The sequence below is a fragment of the Scomber scombrus genome, chromosome 2 (genome assembly GCF_963691925.1).
Source record: "Scomber scombrus chromosome 2, fScoSco1.1, whole genome shotgun sequence".
NCBI classification, from domain to species: domain Eukaryota; kingdom Metazoa; phylum Chordata; class Actinopteri; order Scombriformes; family Scombridae; genus Scomber; species Scomber scombrus.
In genome coordinates, this window is record NC_084971.1 from 12,367,558 (window position 1) to 12,394,750 (window position 27,193).

The 27,193-nt window shown below is 37.9% G+C and overlaps 1 protein-coding gene across 1 annotated transcript; it reads right to left on the reverse strand.

Annotated features, from left to right (window-relative positions):
* Positions 1-2,940: 2,940 nt before the first annotated feature.
* On the reverse strand, positions 2,941-21,870 carry cplx2a (complexin 2a). Its single transcript, XM_062439700.1, has 3 exons — positions 21,824-21,870; positions 5,885-6,063; positions 2,941-3,132 (listed from the first exon to the last, which is right to left on the reverse strand). Exons 1-3 carry the CDS (start codon positions 21,852-21,854, stop codon positions 2,941-2,943), a joined length of 402 nt encoding a protein of 133 aa, XP_062295684.1. The 5' UTR covers positions 21,855-21,870.
* Between the last annotated feature and the right edge of the window lie 5,323 nt (positions 21,871-27,193).

Consider the following 27,193-nt stretch of genomic DNA (forward strand, 5'->3'; position numbering starts at 1 on the left):
CTACATTTGGCTGGATTTGTAGAGTTCAGTGTTTTCACATATGTATACAACAGTGTCTCTCTGTGGCTAAATGGAAGAAATACACGTCCATTCAGATGAGCTGTGTGTGTCTCCCTATATTACCCTTCAACAATAACAGCAGCACTTCATCAGATGTTTTCCTCCATAGTTCAGAGGCACTCCTGCACTTCAGTTCTGTTCACTTTTCAGTGTGCAAATTTAATCTGCTCACAATCTTCTGAATCTTTTTCTCAATTGAAAAAAATGAGTTGTCAGCTGATTGACTGTGAAAATGTATGTAGAGGTAACACATTATTGATTCCATAATCACGCTCAGGGGGCATATTATGGCATCTGGTGTTTGCCAAAAAACATACATGGAAGCAAAGAGAGCTGAAAATGCAGCTGTGATGTAGGGGTATGTGAGGTGTGAAAATCAATGGAGTATCATATTGGACAATTTGAGTCCATCATACTGCAGTGCAGCATTTCAGAAGAGACTCCGAGCACGTTCACCAGTATCAACAGTCTCTTTTCCTCACTGAAACAGAATTTTCTTTTAGTTTTTCCTTTAAAGTTTTGTCAGTGTGACATTGGAACATTTACATATTCAATACCATGACATGACTGATAATATCACTGCAGTCATGCTAAGGCTAGATTTGTCACACAGTATTTTTAGCTGAGAGTCTGCACTGCGTAGCTTTCATGTTGCTGTTTTAAATGTGAGGAGTTTTATTGTTAAAATATTTTCTTTGGTGCAAAGCGACCTCACTGCAAAAATGATGAACACATACGGTTTACTGCCCATTATTCAATTTAAAAAATGAACTTGCTAGTTCTATGACATTGTAAGGGTATTACCGTTTATTGAGTTATAAAATGAGAACAGTTGTTCCTGCTATTTTGATCATTCTGATAAGACAGTTTCATGAAAAAACAGGTTACTTAAATCTTGAGTACATTTAAGAGTGTAACCAGTCAATAGGCCTACCCCATTCATGTTTAATCCAAGCCATTACCTTCTTACCGTCTTACCGTCTTCTGCTTTACACGTCATCATAGGGGTTATACAATAAGAATTACCATCGGCACTATTTTGTTGAATAGTTAAGACATATGGTAATTTATTGTGGGGGGGTAATTTTATTTATGTCTTCATTGAAAAATGCCAGATTGGTTTTGTTTTTTTTGTCAGACACAAAGTTATTTAGGCCTTTTTTTCAGCAGGCATTTCCACTTGTCACAGCAGTAAAAGCACAGGTGTTACTAATAACACTAACAATGTCTCGTCCTATTTATGTGCACAACACCATGACCCTGAAGCAGCTAAATGTGATTTCATTTTTTTCACCTGTGCTTCTTTTACTGAGACAAAATGAAAAGCTTATAGCAGACTCAGTGCATTCAATGAGTGAACGAGGTTGCAAAATGTATTCCTGAGAAAAGACGGCAACACATATTTAATGTCTGTGAACAAGGTTTTAATTTTTTATTGAATCTCAAGCAGAAACATACATGATAATCCTTTATTGCTCATGGCATTCTTTGTCGTCTTTAGTGGCTCATTCTCACACCTAAACCACGAAGAAGTAGAATTAAATCAAGCATCATTTCACGTCATAGTAGTCACTTCAGTATGTGTGTGTGTATGGAGAGAAGGTGGTCTATTTCCACATATCTTCATTGCTTAATACATAATCATGAATACATATTTTTGTTAATTCATACAGATTCATTCAGTATTCTCTCCCTGGCAGTACACCCTGATAGTAATAGTAATGAATATATACTGTAGATTCTGGTTTTATGGCTGAAAGCTTAAGGTTTTGGCTGTTGTCTGAACTGCTACACGGTCATTCTTCAATGAAACAGCAATGACAATAAAAAAAGAAAACCCTGCAAACCTGTAAATTAAATTTCCTCAATGCATACATACAGTATCATTTTTTATTACTAATATTATTAACGGTTATATCGACATGATAGTGAAAACACACCCAAACTTAGGATTTATTGCCTTAATATTTTTTGCATGATAAAGAAGAGGGTACAGGGAGCGGGAGGGTGGGTTTGTACATATTCACACAACAAACTTGTCTAGACAAATGGCATGCAACACAGACTGTAAGAAGGAGGTTGGACGCACTGAACAGGGGAATAGAAACATTATTTTAAACACTACAGTACATGAATGTTGTCACAGTTTGATGTCGAGCATTTAGGGAGTGTGTCAGGGAAATAGACAATAGGTTTGACAGAGTGTGTAACACTGTGCAAAAGAGTTTGACATAAATTTTAGACACAGTCGAACACAAAACAGTAGCTTTAGGAGCACACAAGTCTTTAAATTTCCTTTTTAAAATATGGCTTATCAAGTTATCACATGTTTTTATTATTATTTTAGACAGACACACAGTTAGTATAATAATTTCATAATATTTTATGATTGTTTGCCCACCTCGAGGCTTGTTATGTATTCATTTATTTATATACAAATTGAGTGAACAGCATGGTGGACAAGGAGATTGTTTTTTAGTGCTGCGAGAGAGCTCTGCAGCTTCGCAGAGGAGAGAAAAAGGAGTTTAAAACTTCTCAGACTATGAGGATACACCATCTAACACTGTGTCTTTAGCCCCCTTGCTTGCTGTTAGCTCCATTAGTGTAACATAGCTAACATGAGTTGAGCTAATGCTCACCTGGCCGTTGGGTCAGCTTAGCTTAGTCTATAGGCTGCAATTCACACTGCTGGTTCATATCTGATTCATTTGCCCACCTATGTCACATAAAACCTAACTTTGTTTTGTATGAACACCAAAACACTAGATTTAACTTTATTTTATGTACTTGCATGTGAAAAAAATACCTGCTTTATGTCAACTTTGTGAATTTAGTCTATGAACTAAGCTAAATAACATTAGCATTAGCCAGCAAGCTAGGCTACTTCTTTAGCATGTCTTGCAGCGGGCCTGGCAGGTATTTCATCACTTGGTCCATGATGCTTTCCTCTTCCTCTTCGTCACCACAGCCGGCTGGCACAGCTTTCTTGGGTCGAGTCAAGCTGCCAGGTGCAGTGTCCTCCGCAGCAGCTGCTGCCTCGGCTTCAGCCTCCTCTCGCTTTTTCAAGCCATACTGATGGTGAAACACAGAAACATGCACATATTGTACCTTTTGCTCTGAAAGTTCAGAATGGAAAACACCATAATTACAGGACTTCATACTAAAGTAACACAAATATTAAGATGTTTTCCGTTAATGCTGCTGATTCCTTTTTGTGTTGGAAAGTGGAAGTGATCTGAAATCCACTAATATGTCTTTAAACCTTTCTGACCATTAAGTGGGTCAGAAATGCGTGTCCATAGCTGTACATAACAGCTGGATACAAGATGGTGCCCCACTGATTCCAATTAAAGTCGGGGGAAATAAGTCAACAGCTGCCAAGTGGCCAGAAACTCAACTACTACCCTTTAAGAACAGGATTGTTATCAGGTCTGCTTGTACAGTAGCATAAACATGGGATGAAGACAAGTTGATGTACATTACATACATTACACCTTCCACTTATCCATTGAACGTTATCCATCCCTTTCTGAGTCAGTTGATGTATTTGTGTGTTTGAGAGGAAACAATATTTTGGAATACCTTAAAAACAGAGTAAATCTCTCGAGAGTTAACACCATGACAGCACATGTCAAAAATTACTGTTGGGTCACTGAGCAAAAATCTGCTTTGACTCAAACTTCATGTAAAAAGTGGAATTATCATCCCCTATTACAGCGGGCCAAATAATTACATTCTATGGCTTGAAATCCATAATGTTTTTTTCATGAGGGTATTTTGTGAAACACCACAGTCATTCTGCAAACAAGATTTTTCAGTTTGACCACTATATTTGTCAGCCTACCAATAACATCAAAATAAAACTACTTTGCAACACTATTTGATTTATAATCTTTGCTTCAGTATGACATGCATAAAGTAATATCAACACTTATGGCAGTATCTGGCACAACATGATAAAGGTGTGGAGGAAACTGACAGAAATCTTTTGGAAACAAGCACTTTGGGAGTTGTTTATCACTCTTTTTCCTCCTCTGGGATAACTTAAGAAGAATAGAGGAGTGGAGGAGCCGGGAGAGTAGCACTGCTTTTCATCCCATTGATTCACAGTATTCCCCTCTGACCTGCCCCACCCACAGACTGCCTGTCTTTCACACTACCTCTGCAGTGAAGTGGTTACACTGCAGACATTAACATCACAGCAGCCCCACACGCTGACGTTTGTGCAGAAGGGAACTTGAAGCAAACACTGAAAGAAAATGAACTAAAACCAATGAAAATACAGCATGCATAAAACTAACACAGAACGCAAGCATTTGTGTAAGATAGAAATACAAATGCATAAAACTGTATGACGCATAAACCTGCACAATAGCTTCATAATACACACCCACTACTATTTCTGAATATACTTTTTGTGGTCTAAAAATTCCGATTGATTCTTATTAATTATGGCTCCACATTTTGTTCAGCAACTGCTTTTGTTTTCTCTTATTTCTGTACAGTTCTTTCCTGATTCTTCACTGATGTATTTTATCATCTCAGAAAATTAAAAATAACATAAAAGTAAAACATGAGATGGAAAGCAAACAAAAAATAGTGTCATAACAGTCTATTTCCATCGCAGGTCTGTTAAAAAAAGAGTTGCGCTGGCAGCTGAGATGTAACGCCTTTAGAAGCTCTGCTGACAACGGAACAGAGGACAGCATCCAAAATCATCAAACAAGATGTTCCTGCTGAAAGCTTCAGTAGTAACAAAAACACATTTGCCGGTGTATCTATGATGGCAGATCTGGATTTTTTATTTTATTTTTTTTAATATATCTATATTTTTGCTTTAGCCATACTAGCGGCATATGGCTCCATGGATGTTCACCACTTTGGTCTGGGCTAAAATATCTCAACAAGGTTTGGATGAATTGCCATGAAATTTGGTACACACATTCACATCTCCCTCAGGATGAATTGTAATCACTTTGGGAATGCTTTTCATTTAGTGCCATCATCAGGTCAGAATTTTAATCTGTCCAGTACTAGAAAATTAACAACATACTCATCAGTCTTGGCTGTGCTTTGTGTTTAGTGTAAATTGATAAATGCTTACATGATAAAATAAAATGGTGAACATGCATCAGTATGTCCGCATTGTCACTGCAAGCATGCCTTTGTCTTTTTTTTTTAATTTTTAATTTTAATTGTTTTAATTTGTTTTTTGGATAAGAGAAAAATGACATTGATGGCATAACAGAAATATATTTACAAAAGATAACTAATAATGATACATAAGGAAAAGACAACTAAATTAAACAAAAATGGTTATAAAATAACTTTGCATACACAAACCTAACCAAACAGACACAGAGAAATGGTATTTAAAGTTGTAGTAAATATGATGAGATTCATAACACCACTGTGTCTATAAGTACAACCTTACAGAGCTACTAGCTGTAACAGCATTTGCTGTTACTGATATATTGCTTTGTTGACATAACCAATGTAATTTCAGTCTAGTTTACTTTTGCTCCATTGTGGGATTTTTTGAGTTGACTATAAATAACATAGTAGTGCACTATAGTAAATAGGGATTGAATGCAGACCTTTGCATTATTTGTTTCCTTGTGGCTTAATATTTTCTGAGGGGATTCATTGTTGGATATTTCATTTTTAATTTATTCCGTTTCACTTTTCTTTGTATTGGCGTTTGTTTATTTGAAGATGAGAGACTTACTTGAGGTCAAAATCAACATTTATATTCTCTTACTACTGATGACTCTTTGTGTTGGATTGGATAGTTATAGTGTGTAGTTTGCCATTGTCACTATACCTTATCCCTGATGCCTTGTCTCATACTTTCCCTCTCAGCCTCCATCTTGGCATATTTGGCCTTCCTCTCCTCCTCCTGCTGCCTCAGCGCCTCCTGTCGCTCTTCTTCCTTCTTCGCTGCGTCGGGGTCCTCCTCCTTCTCCTCCCCACCAAGCATCTTGCCGACATCAGGAGGGCCTCCTGAGACCGAGAGAAAGAGAGAGAGAGAGAAACAGACAGACAGACAAATAAATAAGACATGAGACACAATGACAGCTCTAGCAAGCCTCTACAGGATTGAAATGTCAAATTACAAGATTAGTCTGTTGGACAGTGAGAGAAAAAAATGGTGACAGAGAATGAAGGCAGAGAGGTAAATTAACTCCTGGGACTGCCAAAAATAGAGACGGCTCCTCAGGTGAAGCCTTAGAGAGACATAAAGAAAAGGAGAAAGCTACCAGTAGCTGTTATTGTGCGTCAAAATTCAGTTACTCTTTTTTTCCAGTTTCATTATTCCTGTTGAGATGTATTCCTGTCATGGTGGGGAAACATTTGAAATAACAATTAGACCATCAGCGATACGATCATATTTTAAGGTTATTTCACACAAGATGACTTTTATGTTCTAACATACCAACCGGTCGAATCCTGATACTACTGCAGTATTATGTCTAATTACGTTATCTGTTGTGGTCTTAGCTGTAGTCATATTACATATTAGTACTGCAGCCTGATTGGAGACACTCCATAGTGAAGCACCAGCATGGTCAGGAAATGAACTGGTCTAATGCTGCTCCTTTCACTCATACCTGCCTTCCACGGCCAGGATTTTAGAAATACTAAAGTCACAAGCCCAAATTCCCTCATGCCGCACAACCCCCAATAAGCGACAACAAAAATAGTCAGTAAAACTGTCTTAATACTTTATTTTTCAAATTGTATACATACATTTAACGGTTTCAAATATAGTTTCTTCCTATATGAAGAGTTAAGTCTCATTCCAGTTTTTTTGACCACCTCTAAGAAAAGCGACTCTACTCCATGCAGCCTCAAAATAATCATGCATAATTTGTGTGTAATTGGACAATATGAAATCCTTCTCAGGTCATAAAAATCCCCAATTTGCAGAACAACAACCACGTTTGGTGGCCCTTTAGCAGTAGGAATAGTTTAACCATCCCCACTTCCCTGATATCAAGGAACTGTGCATCCAACTATCAGCATATAATTTAAAATAATCAGACAGAACAGTACTTACTGATTCAGACTTGCTGTATAATCAGTATAATGCAAGACGAAGAACAGTGAGAGATGTGAGAGAAAGCACAGTACAAAGTATGAATATGAGTTTTGCCTATTTTACCACAAGGCACAAGCCCAGGAGCATGTCTTACACAAACCTTTTTACTGTCCCTGTAGGAAATATACGTCCCATAAAATAATGCCTCATGATGCTGAAGCACAAAAATGCTGAGTGTTGAAAATAAGAACAAGAGAAAAGGGGAAAACCTGTCATCAAGCATTAAACAGAGAAGAGAAAGATCAAGAGAAAAGGTACTGTGGGCTAAAGGATTTTGGGGAAAGACTGGAATAGATAAGTAGGAAAGAGCATGAAAAAAAACATAAAGAAGAGAGAAAAACAGAGGAGATAGGGAGTCAGCTCATACTGCTGAATATCGTGACAAAACAAGACGTATTTAGAAAACAAGGAGAGCGTGAGGAAAGGGAGAGAATCTGTCAGAAACTATTGAATCCAATTAGCTGAGCTGTTCCAGTTAGTGGGATTACCCAGCAGTTTCTGTGGGACCAGAGAGAGAGGGAGAGAGCGTGACAGCTAAAAAGATAGAGGGGATGAAAAAATTGACAAATTGAAGGGGGGAAAGTGAAGTGGGAAAAGAAATTAGGTGTAAAGGAAAGACGAGAAGAATGAAGGGCAGGAAAAGAAAGGGAGAACGATGAGAGGCAGGCAAGGGGCATCTGAGGAGAGAATGAAAGGAAGACAATGTACTCTGCAGCTGCCCGCGGTATTGTTAGTATTTTTGAAACATCAGCATAATAAAAAACGAACCTCAGCAAAAGATGAGCCATAAGACAGGAGAGACAGAGGACAGCCTGAAAGGATGCAGTGGGAAGGGATGAGTGCATGAGCAACAAAGGAGAAAAATAAGGGAAATAATAAACCACAGTCTATAAAAAGCCGCAGAGAGGCTTTTCAGTGATTTTCTATAGTTACAAATTTTCCATTTTGAAGATTTTAATGATACATACTGGGGATTAACATTTTTTTAATCAAATAGTTAATCATCTTAATCTCATTTAAAATGGGTATTTACAGCTGCATTCAATTCTATGTGTTTTTCTATAAGAGACCTGCAGAGAACAAAATCTGTCAAATCAAATTAATAATACTCATGAACAAATCTTTAAAGGAATATTGGATATTTTGGGAAATGTGTTAGTTCATTTCCTTGCTGGTAGTTAAAATGAGAAGATCAATGCCGTTCTTATGTCTGTTCATAAATAAAAGGCTGGAAACAGTAGTCGATTGACTTAGCTTAGCATGAGGACTGGAAACAAGTAAAAGGAAACAGTTAGCTTGGCTCTGTTTTGAAGGTTAAAAAAGACACCTACTAGCATCTATAAACCAGCTGCAGGTGGTAGCTTAATATTTACCATACAGATATGAGAGCGGTATTGATTTTCTCATTTCAGTCTTGGCAAGAAAATTAATTAGCATATTTCCCTGAAGCAGCTATGACTTGAAATACTGTTCGTCTATGGATCATCTATACACAGACAAAAACAAAGTGCTATGCAAGATGTCTGTAGAGACAAGGATATCCACCTACAGAATTATAAACTTTATCAACACATCAGTGCTGTTCACATTGTTTGATGGACGGGTGCAGGGAAAAACAGTGGATAGCACAGCATTCAGGGCTCAGCATGGAATCTCAATTTTAAAACAATAGATCTGCTCATTAATAAACTGCTTAGATTTAAGTGAAAGCAGCAAGAAAGAGACAGATTAGACAGAAATAGGCTACATAGGGTGAAAAAGAGAAATTAACAGTAAACTAAGGTGTTGCTGTATCAGCAGTTGATAAACACCACAGAGACTGCTGACATAGCAATATCTGCCCAGCTAGGATACCCTATCTTTGCTTCTTAGAAGTATGTATGTGTGAGATAGAAAGATAGTGAAGAGGAGGGACAGAAATGGACCTCAGGACATACATGATGAGTGTCCCTATATGAACATGAGGATATAAATAATTACTTAGTTCTATTTTAGGCATACACGCATGAGTCGTTATGTGGTTGAGCAATTACTCTTCATGTGTTTGAATGCATGTGCAAATTACAGTACAGTGTGTGTTCAAATGTAATTGCGTGTCTGTGTTGAAGCACGTATGGATGTACATTATGGATGCTAAATATCTGGTGTGACTTTGCATTAATGACAACATTTACATGCAAACAACGCTCAAGTTAGTGATTCATATCTCGGTTAAAGTGTTACTCCGTACTGTTTACGTGCAACTTTAATCACCACTCGCCCTGCATCCATACATACTCTACAGACGACATTTCATCCTAATTTCAATGCTAGGAAACAACTTGCAACAGCCACTGATATTAGTTTTATATATAACACTGCAAAAGGGAATTAAACTGGAACCATTAAGAATCTCTATTTGCAAATGAGCAGTGATGCACATATCATACCATCAAAACAATGAGCTTACGACCAAAGTTTAATTTGATGACATGTTTACATGTGGTAGTATCCTTGCTAATGTCAGAATATCCCACACTTATCTAGATTTCTCAGAGCAAGTTTAAGAGCTTATCTTGGTTACGGCAAACAGTATTCAGGATAAGCATATGAGCCCAGTACCTGAATATCTGCATTAGCGCTCATGTAAACACTGCTATTGAATCCTCTAAGTAGAGCAGCTTTGCCTCATTGTCAAATGATTCCCTTACGACGACACAAAGAAAACCCTCTAGTACCTCTTCATTTGACAACGCTAAGCTAAACCAAAACAAACTTGGTCAGGTTTCACGAAACCTTATAAGCACATTTAAATTGTCTTTGTTTGGATGTTTAAAAAAGAGAAACAAAAGAGGATCCTGGGAGACAAAACCCTGTTATATTGAGCTATGATCCCGACTCTTGCTTTGTGTGCCATTTACGAGAGATACATCAATGTCCTGTCAAACAAGAATTATTCTATTAGGGTTCTTAGGCATCATGTAAGCTCCGTCGACTTATGCTCGAGTGTTTTGATTAAAGTGTCTACACTTTTACTCTTTATTCTGTGTTTTTGCAATAGTCTGTGCAACATTCAATATATAAGCTAATAAAAGCTTAATGGAAAGTTGACAGGTTGGCCTTTAGCCTGCTTTCATCATTTCCATATAATCCACATTACATTCGATGAGTCAACATCATTGAAGACAAAGAGGCACTTTGTAGAGCACAGAGCAGTTTGTCATCATGCAAAGCCAATGCAGGGATATTTTTTTAATTATGATCTCCTTCCAACTTTTCTGGCAAAGGCTATGGTTCTTTTCTTGATACTTAGAAATTTATTCAGTATAGATAAACGGTTTCATCTATCTAATCCTTCTTCCTTCCTTCTAAAAATTCTCTGCTAAATCTTTGTTAAATCCAAAGTCTTGAAGTAAAGCGGGAAAAGAGACTAACCTTAGCTAACTCTCCCAGTGCTTGAACCTTTGACAGTATCAGATAAATAGTACTTATCATTTCTTTTCCTACTCAAGGTTCTCAGGCAAATCCCTCTCTAAATCCAAAGTGTAGTGGGAAAGCGGATGAGTATAAAGATCTAGGTTTGGCCTTCGGGACAAAAACTGTTCTCTCATCACAGTTTGTTTTTTCAGTGGTCGGGGAGAAACGTGATAAAAAAGGAGAAGGCACGCTCACTGTTGTTCCGCTGCTTCTTTATTCACTAATTGGTGGCAGTTATGCTTTGAGTCAGTTATAATTTCCCTCAGGTGGAGCAGCTTTACAGAATGTATCAAGCAGGACTCAGAATGAGACAGCTTTATTTCACACTGGGGCTTAAGTTCACCAATGCAAGCTTGCTCTCTTGACCCACAATTCATGAAGGTTGTCAAACTGAAAGGAAAAGTGTGCATGTAGGTTTTACTGCCACCTGCTCTGTAGCATTTGACTCTCAATAGTTAATTTCTTACAATAGCTGTTGTGTAAGATGCATTTAATAACTAAATTGAATATTGTCAGTATTATATCATGTTTATGTAGTCCATAAAGGCAAGTATCTGCGAAAGTTGAAAGCTAAACTTAATTTGATTTGATTAATGATATGAAAGAATTTGGATCTGAAGTAGATTCAATACTGGATTTATATTCGATAAAATGCTAACAAACGCGATCCTTTCTACAGATCTGATGACAAAGATGACATTATCATCTACACACTGCAGCTTCATCATGGATAAGTTTGGTCTTAGATTTAAATTTGTTAAAACTGAATAGCCAGCCTTCTAACCTGCACATAATTTGATTACCAAGCGGCATGATTGGCATGTATGGCTTGCGGCATGATTTTACCACTGACATGGAGAAGATGTGTGTGTGTGTGTGTGTGTGTGTGTGTGTGTAATTAAGATAACTAACAGGGTGGAAGTAATCATGCATTTCTGTTTCACCCCTAATCTTACAGCATAAAAGGATAAAAGGTTGTGATTCACTGCTGCTGCAGAATATGGTTGTTAGCATTTGGTCAAAGAAAAGTCTCAGCATTCTGTCATGGTGTTATATCTGTCAGGACACCCTATTTTTGAAAAAGCCTGCTTAATGGAGGCAATAAGTTATTCAATATATGTCACTGTCGTCTAACCAGCCGGGCATTTTTTGTTCTTGTAGTCAAGGACTTTGCGCTGACACCTCAATAACAAGTCACAGAGTGTTCAGAGGAGGGAGCTTCAGCTTGGAGGAGTGGCTGTGTGTTTCAGGCTCTGCCATCACTTTAATATGCATAATGACCTCGCAGCAATCAACACTCATTGCTCTGATGAGGTATACAACACTCCTGTCTCAGTTTGTGGAGTGGGCTGCATGTCTTTGCTTATTTTGTGACTGTAAGATGATAGTGTTGCAGTGTGCAGCTTAATACAGTAAGTCATTTAATATAGTCTTGCTCATATTTGCACTGCTAGTGATGGGGTTTAAGGATGGACGTCTGTTGGATATTTTGTGTAACATCTTGTTGCAGAGCATCATAACCATGACATTAAATATATTCCAAGTCCCTGATTATCATGTAGCTCCATATTTCTACTAAATTTCCCCATGGCAGATCATCACACATTCAGTTCTCCCAGATGTCTTCTTTAACATCCTGCTTACAACAAACTTTACATTTTAACCACATAATTTATGAGGGTCTATGAATGTAGTAGCAAAATTGTCAATATGTTGTTTGATCCATCCAACATTTAACTACTGTGAGATTTTGCAGCTTCTGTGGGATGCTGGAGGGCCCTTAACTTTAGTCTTGTGTCTTACCAATCAAGGACAAGTTAATGACTTATTTAGAATTCATATCTAACCGTTCAATGAATGTGTGTTTAGTTAAATATATTTTCCTGTTCTACATAGTTTCAGTACAGTGCTTCTAAAAATGTTCAAGGAAATAGTGATTTGCTTAAAGTTGACACTCAGTATGTGTTAATCCAAAGCAAAATGTGGTAAGATTTTTGAGTAACATCTACAGTCAAGCAACTGCAGCTATATACTGTATGTTGAAAAGAAAATATTTTTTAAAAATGTCATAGAAACCTTGGAACAAATAGCTATGTGTCCCTCTTGCTTCTCTCTCTCATTCTCTCTCTCTCTCAATATTCTTGACTTTGACGGTTGGATGCAGTATTTTATAGAGTTTATAGCATCTAGATGTATTGGCAAAGACACATGTATACACACACACACACACACACACACACACACACACACACACACACACACACACACACACACCCTGTGCACTCTGGAAGGAGCTGAAGGTCAATTGGATGAATTGAATATGTCATGCCAGAGAACACACACAAGGAAAAGATGGGGAAGTGTGCATGTCTATGTGCGTGCGGGTGTGTGTGTGTGTGTGTGTGTGTGTGTGTGTGTGTGTGTGTGTGTGTGTGTGTGTGTGTGTGTCAGCGGCAACCCTCTAGACCAATCAAGCAATGGAGATCTGATTCCCCCAGCCAATCATATTAGTGCTGCTAAATGTGATTATATGTACTTTGAGGAGACGAGGTGGGGGAAGAACATCTCAAGGTGTCTCCTGTTTTCATTTCACCTCAAATCACACTGCCTCATTACAATGAACATCCCATCTGTTAGTGGGCATAAATACTGTGCTTGTCAACCCTTTATTACAGGTTGACATTACATCATATATATGAAAGGTTAGGTTAAAAATTAAATATTTGTTTGTTAAAACATGAGAGTTATAGCTGTTGAATACCAGAAAAAAATAGTGGTTATACCTTTGTTACATGACAAGGTGCCAAAATCTTTTTAGCAAAAACAGTAGTATGTTATATTCAACTTACAATTACACTTACAACATAACCCAATTAATAAGAAGGTACCCTAAAAATTAGGTGAGACATTTGTCGCATGAATATTTATAGCCATGGATTAACAGACATTTTCTGTGCTAACAGTTATTTATAAATGATGCATCAATCTTATAGACTTTGAATAATTAAATACAGTTTATTTGTCAGTTTCGTTATGAAATGTAATGTTTCCTTCATTCTGTCAGGGTGACACACAACAATGCCTACCCTCATGTTACCTTGCACAAAAAATATTGAAATGACTTCCACTCAATGAGGTACACTGATTTTGATTTTTTTTTTCCTGGGCTTTACCCTTTATTGTCTTGTCATGAAGACCCAACAGCTTTCGACAGTCACCAGCTATGCAGAACAATATCATGACAAAGTAATGTTAGCGTGTTTACTATGTAAATTGTGAGCAGTTATTGTTATTAAAATAAAGGACAACACTAAACATTCAGCATGGTGGAGTCTATTCTATTTCACTTGTTTGTTCTGCCTTTCATCCGCAAGTTGCAACAGTGACAAGCTTTTCAAAAGCACCTCATTTTTACATCATTTTGCAAAATAAAAAATACACATTGGCCGAGGTTCTCTTGTCAGTGTAGCCTCCAAAAGGATTAAAAATTAAATATGTTTTGCTTTTCCTTTGAATCTGTCACAAAGCTTTAGTCAAGTCACTGTCATAAACTATTTTAAAGGGGACCTATTATGCTGATTTCCAGCTCTATGTTTTCAGGGTAGCATTGAATTATTCACATGCAAAGCGACTGGTTCTTTATGCAGCCGCCCAGTTCAGCCTCTGTCTCTAAAAGGAAGTCTTAGCTCCTGTTTCTTTAAGGCCCCCCTCCTAATGAGGACACTCTGTTCTGATTGGTCAGCTTTCAAGAAGCCTGCCAAGATGCAGCTGTATCAGAGTTGTGTTAAGTTACCACCAAAGCACATCCAACATTTCCTGTTTTACTGCTTCATATTAAATGTTTTTAAATGACAAAATAATGAGAGACTTTTATCTTGAAGAATTTACGGGAAATTAAAGGTGTTACTGAATTAGCAGAGCTTAAATAACAGTGCTAAAACTGGTGAAGACAACAGGATATGGACATATTTGGAGCTCTTTTTAAAGTCAGTTAGAAATAATGCAGGGAAGAATAGTACAAGTAGAAACAGCCACAGTGATGATGATGTTTGATGAAGGGCTGCTGACGACCAACACACCTCTATCAGGTAAACTACTTATTTTACTTTGCCCTGCTGTGTAATATTAAAACCCTCACAGTATGCCAGCTTGATTTGAGTCACAGCTCGGCATGACTACCCCCAAAACAATGGATGAACCCCATAATGTTAGGAGAGCAGAGCAGTTTACTTTAATATGGTTCATATGAACATGCAACATTGTAACATTATGACATACATAATAGGAGAGAGATCACACGGTCTTATATAACCTTATCTGCATCTTGATTTAGCAAGCTAATGTAAGTAATGTCTCCTCTCTATAATTATTATTCAGGGCTTCAAATGACCTTGTCAGCTATATCAGTGACATTAAACACCAGATGACGCAAAACCTCCTGGAGTTAAACAAAGACAAGACTGAGATCGTTTTGGTAGGCACTAGAGGTCAGAGACAGGAGATTCACTTATCTCGCTGTCTCTGAAACCCAGTGAGCAGGTTAAAAGTCTTGTTATCTCGGATTTGGAACTTAACTTCACAAGCCACAATTACAAGAATAACTAGGACAGCAATTCAAGTTAAATCCATCTTGTCTCAGTCAGGCACTGAAAAACTGGTTCATACATTGATCTAACTAAAATGCCTTTTTTGACGGACTTCCCAAAAAGACTGTGGGTCAGCTCCAGCTCATTCAAAATGCTGCAGCCAGAGGACTCACTGGGACAAGAAAAACTGAACATGTTACTCATGTACTGAGATCACTTCACTGGCTTCTGAAAATACAAAATACAAAAAGCCTCGACTTGACTATGGAGCTTGGATATATACTTACAGTATTATTGTGGCATTAAATGTGATGCATGAATATGATCACCATAATAAAGATTAAAGAAACATGATTGATTGGCCTTAATCTCACAGCGGAGATGCTAGCGTTTCTCAAAATAGCAATAGCAAATCATTGCAATAGTCATCCTTCTTTTTGGTGACATAGATCCATCCAAGACTGGGCACATAGCTACAACAATGTAAAATGATGTGTAAATACAAGCAGAAACAGATATGGCATTTATCCTGTGATAACAAATATGTCCCAAAATCAATCTCCTAAAGAACCTCTGTATCCCTCTAGCAGAGCCTGTACAGATTATGTACATTAGTTTAGTGTTTTACAATTAAACTCTTTTCTGATGATACAGTTTGACTACTGCCTGAGGCATGCAGGGTTTGATTGACCTTCATACCTTGGGACTAATGTCCATAAACTAACTTCAACTTTTAGGAGTTGGGAAGTGCCAAGTCAGCACTGAAGCACTCAGGAGCGGAAGCAATCGATGCACTAGGAAACCACAATGGCTCCTGGATTAAAGGTTGTGTGTGTGGGAGCCTTTTTCATAGCTCCCAAATAACAACAATGCTTGATTGGTTAATAATTCTGAAGTGTAGGATGAAGCACCTCTTAATCATTGTTTTCCCCAGGTTGATCATTTTTACGAACCTGCATACAGTGGTAACTCACAGACTGCAATCTAGGGAACCGATGGTATTACAATTATTATTATTATTTAAATTACAATACTGCTTCATCTACAAGTTAACATTGTTCAGTATTAGTTTGTGTTTACATAAAAGAGTTGTTAGTTGCATCAGCAGTTAATAATTTAAATCCCTCTGTTTTTGTGGGCTAGATAGAATTGATTACAAAAAGCCAATTAGCCATGCCTGTTGTTAAAACCAAGAGTTGAATTGTTAATGAAGATAGCAAGGTGCATCATTATTGCATTTCTTTTTCACCCACTGGCAGAAACTGAATCACAGGGAGACAATTCTGCTGTATAAATATTAGTAATGCTTTATTTAATTGTATACACATTTTCCAGTAATTTGCAGGTATTTAATGGCTAATTTGTAGGACATTTTACAGACAGGGTGGTGATCTTTAATACAAATTGAAAGAAAAATCTGAAACAACAATGTAACGTTGATTTAGTTGGTAAGTGCCTACTCATTACATTGTATAATATATCATATATTAGGTTTTTAGAATATTTTTCCTAAAAGTAGCTGATGTGTAACAGTTTCTTTGTAGGACATGTCTTTGAAAGGGTAATTTGGTAATACACATGACTATTACAGAGATTTTAAGTTTTGCAATAATAATTATGCCAAATATAACTATCACCACTTAGCAACTAAACCAATATTCTTCTGTTTTGTCTTATAGTTTGTACCAACTGGCACCACCCTGTCTGTAAAATGTCCTAAACATTAACTGTTACAAATATGCCAATTAGAACATTTCCAGGGTATTAGTATAAAAGTAAAGAACCTGTAAAATAGAGCGTTACCTAAATATCATATCTTTAGGGACAAAATGAGCCTTTTGATCAAAATGTTAAATGCATAAAAGTGCTAGGGGTCACTCACAAAAACCTTCATGCACAAAAAATGTTTCACATTCCAAACACAAATGGCATCTATGAAAAACACCAGGAGCTCTTAGATTCCTTGATATGCAATATGAAAGGTTCATCAAGTCAATTCAAAGAAAGGAATGTCAAATTCCTGGTTTTAATAGGATCTAAGAAATAATTCCCATTTTGGGCTGACATTGAGACAGTATGCACTGCACACATGAACGGCACAAAAATAACATGTTTATACAAATCTCAGTTGTTTTAAATATGTATTAGGCCTTATGGCTTTTGTAATGGCTCTGTGTGGTAAAAGTGTATGGGCATCATGTGACTTGTGATGCCTGTTTTGTACCAGGCCAAGGGCAAATTAACACAACATATGTTGTACTTGGACTGACTTCCTCCATGCCCACTGACCTTTAATAATATATAACGTGTATATATGTGAAGACAATCCAGGGATCCTCTTATCTAACTGTTTAGTATGTGTGGATTAAGAATATAAAGGCACAACTATCTTTTTATCTTCTACACATATAAAGCCATGAGCTCACAGCGCCTCAGGTCTCAACTAGTAAAAATGTAAGACATCTTTGTTCTTACTTTTCATATTTGATCCTCACACATCCAATTAGAGTTCTGTCCAATATTCTGTTGATTATTTATAAGTTCACATAGGGTTTCTTATTTATACAGCATTGCATTTTGGATTTTTTTGGTGTTCTGTTTAAACGTATTTGCTCAAGTTTTGGTCCAGAATGGCATAATATCCAGGAGCCATTTTGCCATATATTACACCCAAAGATACCTTGTCAATGACCACCAGCAGGATCATGAGTTTGCAATGAAACAGCTATGACCAGATTTATTGAAAGGTATACTATGCACAATTTTTCTAAAAAATATATATAGACTCATTACAAAACTCTCAATCATCACTTGGGACCCACTAGAAGTGTGTGGTGGTGTATTTATCTGCAAAGACTGCCTGTATTTTCTATATTTCCTTTATTTTTTTAAATAATTTTGTTGTTATTTTGATGTGTGATGCTTCTGTGTGTCAACCTTTGGGCAGTGGGGGTGTAGCTCCCAGCCAATAACAGTGCATAGCGTAGTGAGGGGTTACATCACTGTCACTGTTTCTCCGCTCCACTCTGCTCTTTATCTATGTGTCATGGATGCATAAAGAGCTGCAGGTCTGTGTGTCTGTTTGACCGAGGGTGGGGCTGCGCTACACACACACAGATCAGAGAGGCCACATTGGACAGGATGAAGGTCTGCATTCACACAAAATCCGGCAATGCGGCACCTTCCCGCAGGGATGTAAGGAATTGTGGGTGTGTTTATTTGTGGTTTAGAACGTATCCACCATGAAACAATCAGAAGATAACCATGTATTTCTCTGATCCACAGCTTTGTTCTCGCCAGCGCCACTCGCTCTATTCATTCACTTTCTAGCTTACTCAACTACTGCTCTCTCTCTCTCTCTCTCTCTCTCTCTCTCTCTCTCTCTCTCTTTCTCACTCACACATACACACACACACACACACACACACACACACACACACACACACACACACACACACACACACACACACACACACACACACACACACACACACACACACACTCTCTCTCTCTGTGGGGAGGGACCAACTTTGAATGCTGTGTTTATGAACACCAACGGTCAAATCCTGCATAGTCCATCTTTAAAAAAAACTTATGATCTACCTTTTTAATCTTGCTCTGAGACTTGTTAATTTTTTGAATCTCACTGAAATATTATATTTTATTCATTCATTTATTTATATAGTCAGTTTTATTGTATTTAACAACAAGATGAATGTTTTTGTGCAATTTATGGGAAGTATCATCAACTGCATTTAATGTATGAAAGGTGCTATACAAATAAAGTTATTATTATTATTATTATTGATGTTGTTGTTGTTTATTGACAACACAACATTACCAACATTACAAAACTATGGAATTAACTACTGCAGAGGAGTAAACCCAACAAACTCCCCTGTCTCTGCAGATGTATGGCTCTGGACATGAGTCCTGCTTAATCATCACAGTTCAACATCACTCTGTTTTTCCTGCAAGTATCTGTAACAAAAGAAGCCTCGGAGGATTCAATAATGTACTGGCAGAATCTTCTCTTTCACATCCATACACTCATTACCTAATGTACTCAATAAAGTATTTGCAACTGACAGTGTGGAAAATCCAAACTGGAACAAAACAATCACGTGATGCAAAATAGCAAGGTAACAATAGGTCATACGATCTGTCTGTTTTTAAAGAGTAATACATGTAACACAGGAGCGTGGCCCCAAGCTGCTCTGTGCACCAACATCTGTTCATAGCTTCTCAGATATTTTGTATTCTTTTGTTTCTACTGATTCAGTAGCTTTATTTATTCAGTTTCTCTCTGTAACATAAGTGCACATCATATTCATTATTTTTTGAGTGGTGTGAAGATGTACATTTTCAAAACATGTTTTGAGGTTCAAAGATTAAAGGAATTGTTCAACATTTTCTGAAAATATGCTAATTTCTCCTCCTTGCCTCAAGTTACATGAGAAGATTGTTACGGCTCTCTGACATGAGAGTGTAATCATTCATCTAACTCTGGGCAAGAAAGCAGATAAGCCTATCTCTAAAAATGTTGAACTATTTCTTTAATTATTGACCTTGAGACAGTTAAGACAAGGTCCATTTAGTAGCTCTTCTGAAGCTGTTTCATCAGCAGATGAACTTAAGTCCCTGAAGTGCTTAGAAAAAAATCATCTACAGTGATATATCAAGTGATATAACTGAAAGCTCCAGAAGAGCTTTGCCAATTTGATACAAGGGAACCATACATTATGATTAGCCCTTTTTTTTTTTTTGCAATAATTTGATAGAAAAGCCAGACAGGAAATGTGGGAAGGGACAGGTCCCTAGTCAGAATCAAACCTGCAATGTAATTATTAAATGTTGCGCAGCTCAGACCACTAACCCATAATGCAATATAATTGATTAAAAAATATTTCACTAATATTGATTTATTGACTCAAAGGCGGTGACTGTAAGATGTATAGCTTAGCTGATTGATTATCTAGCTAATTGGTTTGTTTCATTATCTGATTTTTTTCCCCCACAGGGAGTTATAGGGCTCCACTGCACTGTCAGCATTACTGCAGACATTTCTGTGGAAAGAGGCCACCGTGTTTCAGTCAGTAAACCTGGACCAGAGCCAATGGCAGCTCAAACTACGGTCAAAATGCACTGACAGCAGAAAAACCACTCTGATAGGCATACCTGCTGATTGTAAGAAACACAATCACTACTAAACTTTTTCTTTCTTGCCTCTATCCCCTCTCTTACTTTTCTCTCATGCACACAAACCTCTATACCCTAAAGTAGCCCTTCTGCAGCCTCCATAATTCATCTTGCCTGGAGATGCAGTAAACACATACTCTGTCCTATACCATATATATAAAACATCTCCTCAGCAAAGAGAATACAAATACACACACATACACGCATGCATGCACGCACACGCACGCACACACACACACGCACACATACACCCACCCACACTGTCAAATCTATTCCCAAAGTCTGCAGGCGGAGTGCTGCCCGCAGAGTAAAGCCAGTATCCAATGCAATGCAGTTGATTTAAGAATTCATAGCGCAGACTCGAAGCACGGCAGCTATGCAGAGGGAGGCAGCACTGGCATCCTCTGCATCCCAATGAGGAGCAGGGGCTCTGCTTCAACTCAACATCCAAACTGTAACTGCATGACACCTCTGTAACCCAGACGACAACAGCAGCTCAGCATCATGCACGACTGACCAGTATGTGTGCAGCGGCTGCATTACAACTACTGGTGCCACTTTCCTTCCATTCCCCTTGAAGATATAGCTGAAAAGGAGGATGAATTACAGGGCTACAATGAGAACTAATTAGGGGGCAAATAATAGCTTAGATAATATTCTACAGGATAATACCTGAAGGCTTTAAAGGACAAAAGTCTCATGGAAAAAATGTTAAGTCATAGTTCTTGGCAAACTAACCTTTCTCTATCTCTCTTGACTCAAAAGACACCAACAGTTGGGTTAAAAAGCATAGTCTGCCTGATCTTTAAAGTCACTAGAAAACCTCATTACTCATAGTTTTGGGATCTCCAGGTTGTCACATCATTATGAGACGAAAATTCAACCAACCTTGCACTTTTAACCTATTTTGAATTCCACTACGCTGAAAAATGCATGTAGATCAAGCTAAAAATAAGACGCCTGCTGTCCCGGAAAGGTGACATTGTGGAGATACAAGGTTTTTCGCTTGACAGGTATATGACTACAGCTCCTGTTGCTATTGTCCTGTATTCACTGGCCAAGCAAAGACACTTTTTTTCTACAAAAGCAGAAATACAGAACAATTCACATAAAGGTTTGAGTAATGCTCATCACCAAGTGGGCACAGTCTGGCATTGTAAAGGACTTCGCCAACAGGATATCATTTTTTAATAAGTCATGCCCTACCCTGAGGGGTTTTTAAAAGCTAGATGCAGAAAGAAGGAATGCGCAGCTGATGTTGGAAGTCAGTAGTTTGTCGCATGAGGGATTATCGCAGCCCAGTGTCCCCTTAACTACCAGGCCAGTACTAGTACTGTACCACTGCTGCTGCTGCACATCCCTTTAAATCCTTTACACTGCAGTGCTGTTAAATCAACCTTTAGCACGGCAGACTACTCACCTCCCATTGCAGCTTTCATTACAAAATTCATGATGAAGCAGTTCTGTGTTCTCCTCCTTCAGTCGTCACGTTATCAGACCTGCAGCCAGGGGACAGAATACACAAGCTATGATAGCAAGAAAACCACTGTTAAGACATGCAGTTTCACTCCAGTGGGTTGGAGTGGGGGAGGATGATGATGATGAGGCTCGATGCAGACAAGAAAGGATGTATGACCTCTATGGAGCTGCAGATCCTCATCATCAAATAATCAAGATCAACTCTACTTTTGGAAAAGTGCTGGTAAAATACAATTAAATTAGATTAAAATTAAAATACATTATCTTCACATATATAAAAGTAAGAACGAAACAACATCTTAAACCTCCTCAAAATACGGCCAACTTTATTCCCGAGAACAAAAAAGGTGGCAAAACTGGGTTAAGATGGCTTTACCCTTCGCTACAAAACTGCACCCTGAGTTTTGTTGAGGCACCTGTGCCCTCGGTTTACAACCACACTTCATCTTGTGTGGATTTGTGCTGACGCTGCTAGGCTGCATGTGATTTATCCTTATGGAAATAACTCCCAGAACAAAAGGACGAAAAGAGACAGGGTTAAAGATGTAGGGTCAAAAGTGAGCAAGTGGTTTGTGTCAATGCGGGGGGCCTCACCCAAGGGATTTCAAGGTCCCACAGTGTGTCTACGAGTTTATATTGTCACATTTCAATGTAAATCATATCATATCACTACAATAATCAAATGGTATTTCTCTTGGGATTGAAAGTGACTCAGGACAGTTTGAAAGGATATTTATATAGAAATCTGCATTTTCTATAACATGCTACAACGTTGTGTTCAATATGGTGAGTTTACAGACTTAACTTTGTGATCATTTAAAATTTGTCTTTGTTAGATATTATAATAAGCCAGTGATTTTTCTGTGGGAGTTGCGGAGCTCAAGTCCGAGTTTAAAGCGCCCTTACTGCACTCCAAGATTATTTTTAACAATCTTATTACCACATAACCACCCCAAGGGTAGTTTTGCTGCATTTCACAGCATCCCTCTGCCATTGCAGTACAGCCTAGCGGGGAAAGAATACCCTTGAAAACTTGCTGCACTCATTATTACAGTGCTGCTCCGTCCCCGGGTCATTTCCATTCGCCCAAAGTCGAATCTGCAGCAGCCGAGCGTCTTTAAATCATTTCCTGGTTTCCTTCCTCTTCATCATCATCATCATCATCCGCAGCAGCATCGGCATCACTTTCTCCTCATATGAACCTTTTACAGTATCAACTCACAGCTCTGGTGCAGCATTTCAGCCCAATTACGCATTTTTTTAAAAAAATTTCTGCACCCACACACGCTTACAACACACACGCACACACGCATAAAAACATTATACATAATATACAGAGCAGGCTGCGATCAGCATCTTTTACCAAGTGCACGAACATCCTCCCCATCCCGTCCCGTGCTGTAAAGCCACACACCAACATCCCTTTCTTTGCTTGATCGGACATCGGTTACCTTGTTTTGATCCTCCTCCGAGTCTTCAGCTCTCCCAAAAAGCCTCGTTGCAGTTTTAAAATCACCCTGCAAATTTTCCTTCAGCTGTGTGTGAGGGAGAAGACAAGTTGTGCGTGAGAAAGCAGGGATACTGTCTGTCTCTCTGTCTCACTGTGCGGCTCTCAGTTTGCAGACATGCCGGTTGTGTCAGAGTCAGGCTGCAGCGGCGGAGGAAGAGAGTCTATTCCTGCAGGACGAGATGAGAGCATGCAGAGGGGGGATAGGGGGAGAGGAAGGGAGGGAGCACATGATTGTAATACCACCCAAGTGAAGATGCTGTTTCATTTTCACCATTTCATCAGAAAAAAAGCTGCATTGTTGAGTTTAAAATGAAGCATTAGTAGTCTAAGGTTTCTTGTAGTTGATTTAAATGAGCACTATAAGACAATTGCTTGTAGTCAATGCAACATGCAAGAAAAACATGTAATCAGCATTTTCAAAAGATTTTCTACATGTCCTCACAGTTCCTTATTCATTTTTGCTCCTTAATTCAAATGTTGCTTTCATTGTTTCCCAAATGACATTATTTTTTTTGTCATGGAGTAAAGGAATTGCTGCATTAAATAATCATATCAAAAAAAGACACTTGCAAACATGCCCTGAACTGCAATAACCACAGCATTTACAGAAAACATGATGATAAAATGCCATGATGATGGAAATTTAAAGCAGCAGTATCTGATTGTTTTTGGCCACTTGGGGGCAGCAGAATAAGAATGAGTAAACAACATAGACATAATATCATCTTCTAAAATTTAGAGCTGCATCGATTAGTCGATTGATGAATTGTGGACAATTCAATTAATCACTGTTTCGATAAGCAATTAACTATTTGGAGTTATTCTTTAAGAACAAAATGTCCAAATTATTTGGTTCCAGCTTCTCAAATGTGAATATCCCTTAGTTTCTGGAATAGTAAACTGAATATCTTTGTGGTGTGGACTTTTGGTGTAGACAAAGGAAGACATTTGACATTTTTCACCACGTCCTGACATTTTCTAGACCAAACAAGTAATTGATTAATTGAAAAAAAACAATCAGCAGATTAATCAACAATGCAGTCCAAATTAATATATGAATTAATAAATAGTACTAAATAGCATGTATTAGCAAACAGTTTACTCATCCAGCGGATGCAAAGCAACGTTAGTATTCATTTGGAGTTGCGTTTCTGGCCACCTGATGTATATTTGCTCTCCTCTCAGTTCTGTTTTGCCCTCCACCAACCCACTGAGGTAAAGGATGTTTAGGAGCTAAATGTGCCACCATGTTCACCAGCTAGTTGGCTAACTACATATTGCTTAAAATGTGCTGTAAAAATAAACTCACTCACTTTTCAATGAAAACAGCTGCCTGCTGGAAATGAGGTTGACGAGAGCGGTCAGAGTGAACCAAAATAGTAAAATGGTGGTGCTAAACCAAAACAAAGAGCTTTAAGGGAACTAGAGAGTCATGTGATCACTCTCTGTGGGTTTATCATTACAAATGACTACTTTTACACATAGTTTTATGATTCATTGTTAATATAAAGATATTGATTACAAGGCTTTTGATAAGTGATCGGGGAAAAAAACCCAAGCTCCAACTCTAAGCAAAACATTCACATTTTTGTTCTACCACACTGATTGATGCAAGACCTTTTTTTTATTATCAGTAACTACAATCACAAGGATATGTGAATGAATGACATAAAGTAAAACACTATGTGACAGATTGTCTCCTGTATTCTATCTCAAATCATCTTTCTGAAATCCAAAGTGACTGTAACAAGGCTATAAAATATGTATAATAATAAGAGGCTCTTGACGTTTCCGGGAGGTAAAATCAAGTCAAGCATAATCCATATACTTGGAATACAATTTTCCTTGAAAATATTTTCTTGGCACAAAGGAAGAAGATCTGCAGAAGTCACTGAAATCAATACTTGATTTTACTTCCTTATTCCTTGTTCTTATAAATGAATGCACCATCTTTTGTCACAGTTTTTTCTTTTAATTTGGCATCCATATCATAGCAGTTATATTGAAATGTTACAGGTGAGCTGCAGGAATGTACAGTGGTGATGTTGACACAAATCCAGTGGAGCAAGCGATCGGATGACCACAGAGGCTCAAAAAGCTCTTATATTTTCATATATTTGAAAGAGAAAGCAACAGTGAACACTAAAGTCCTCCCTTAACTATCCATTTGATTTTGGGTTAATGGGAGATGTAGCCTGCAGACAAACAATTATTTTGGTGAACTTCCTTTTACCTTTACTATGTCCAGATCTCAGCAATACAATCAGAGAGTAAAATGTTATCATAACCATTTGAAATGATGGACTGAAAAATTGACAAAACCGCCTATGTATGCATCCAGAGCAACACAAGCAGACATAGGACAAATATAATATACCAAGAATAATGTTTACCACTTTAGGCCTTCAGTTCCAAAAATAAGCCTTTTCTGCCCTTGCAAGTGCTTAAAATGCCCTTGCTTTGTTTCCTCACAGTAACATTTCCACACTTAACACACTTGGTGGAGCAGACAGTCAGAGAGGACACAGAGGACCAAGGCAAGCTTAAACTGCTGTATCTCCCATCAATTAATCAAGACACTGAGGCTGGGTCCAGTCAACAAACTCCATCACGAGCATCCATCACCTTGTTTATAGTCCTAAGCACTTTGAGCATGCATGTTCACACACACACACACACACACACACACACACACACACACACACACACACACACACACACACACACACACACACACACACACACACACACACACACACACACACACACACACACACACAGTTTTTTGTCCCCTGACTGTCCACCATTACTACAGCAGTGCAGGGTTTTTTTACAATCTCTTTTTGTAGTTTTAAGGTCATACTGTGAGCTTTTTCACTCTTGACACATACCTTCTGTAATATTGTTTCAAAGCTATGCATGAGACTTAACACCAGCTTATCCTCACACCTTATATTGTCATGAATCCAGTGTAACAGTAATCATCTCTGAAACAATGAACAAGATACCAAGAACATTATGAATGTAAGTGAATTTTGATCCATATGAGTGTGTTTTATTCCTGGCTTCTGCTGACACTTTGAACTTTTAATAGCACAACATGCAATCAGCCAGGTGGCACCCGGCACTGTTCTGTTGCTTTCTGTAAGGTAATGTCTCCTTTATTGGTGTTCGTTGAGTCTTTGTTACCCTCACATCAGGAGTTCAAATGGCTGTATTTTCCTTAATTCTCAACATGTCAGCATGTGGTCTGTGTCCAGGTAATGAGTCACCACGACGACTGTATGCGCCAAATGAGAAAAAGTTACAGATCTATCCTTGAGCTTTGTTGGACTGAGGAACTGTGAATACACTGTGGTAACCTATTAAACACACACAAATACAATGAATGCCATTTGAAAACGTCATTAGCATTTCAAACCCAAAATATGTATAGCAGTGCTCCACAGGGATGGAATGCCATTCACAAAAGGGCAAATTAACATAGTGCTGCTGTCACATGCTCTAGTTTTTCTTGCTCTTGTCGAAAATTCACTTAGTCATTTTGAGGTAAATATATAATATTTTTGGACAAAAAAATGTGCAAATATTGGAACATTTAAAGGTAATATGAAGAGCATCATATTTTGTAGCTACACATTTTGGGCCAAGAGCAGCAACAGCATGAAAACAGTATGATGGTAACCAGTGCTCATTTACATCATATAAACTGTACAATCAGCACTGAGAAATAAATACACAGAGGTATATTCAATAACAGCTTCTATGTGTGCGTATGATCATCGTGGAAATACCTACTCT

Excerpts from the sequence above, each read along its gene's own strand:
- cplx2a (XM_062439700.1), bottom strand. The coding sequence starts at position 21,854 with ATGAATTTTGTAATGAAAGCTGCAATGGGAG. Across the intron at positions 6,064-21,823 it reads AATGAAAGCTGCAATGGGAG|GAGGCCCTCCTGATGTCGGC; the intron begins GTGAGTAGTCTG and ends TCTCGGTCTCAG. Across the intron at positions 3,133-5,884 it reads GACAAGGCATCAGGGATAAG|TATGGCTTGAAAAAGCGAGA; the intron begins GTATAGTGACAA and ends TTTCACCATCAG.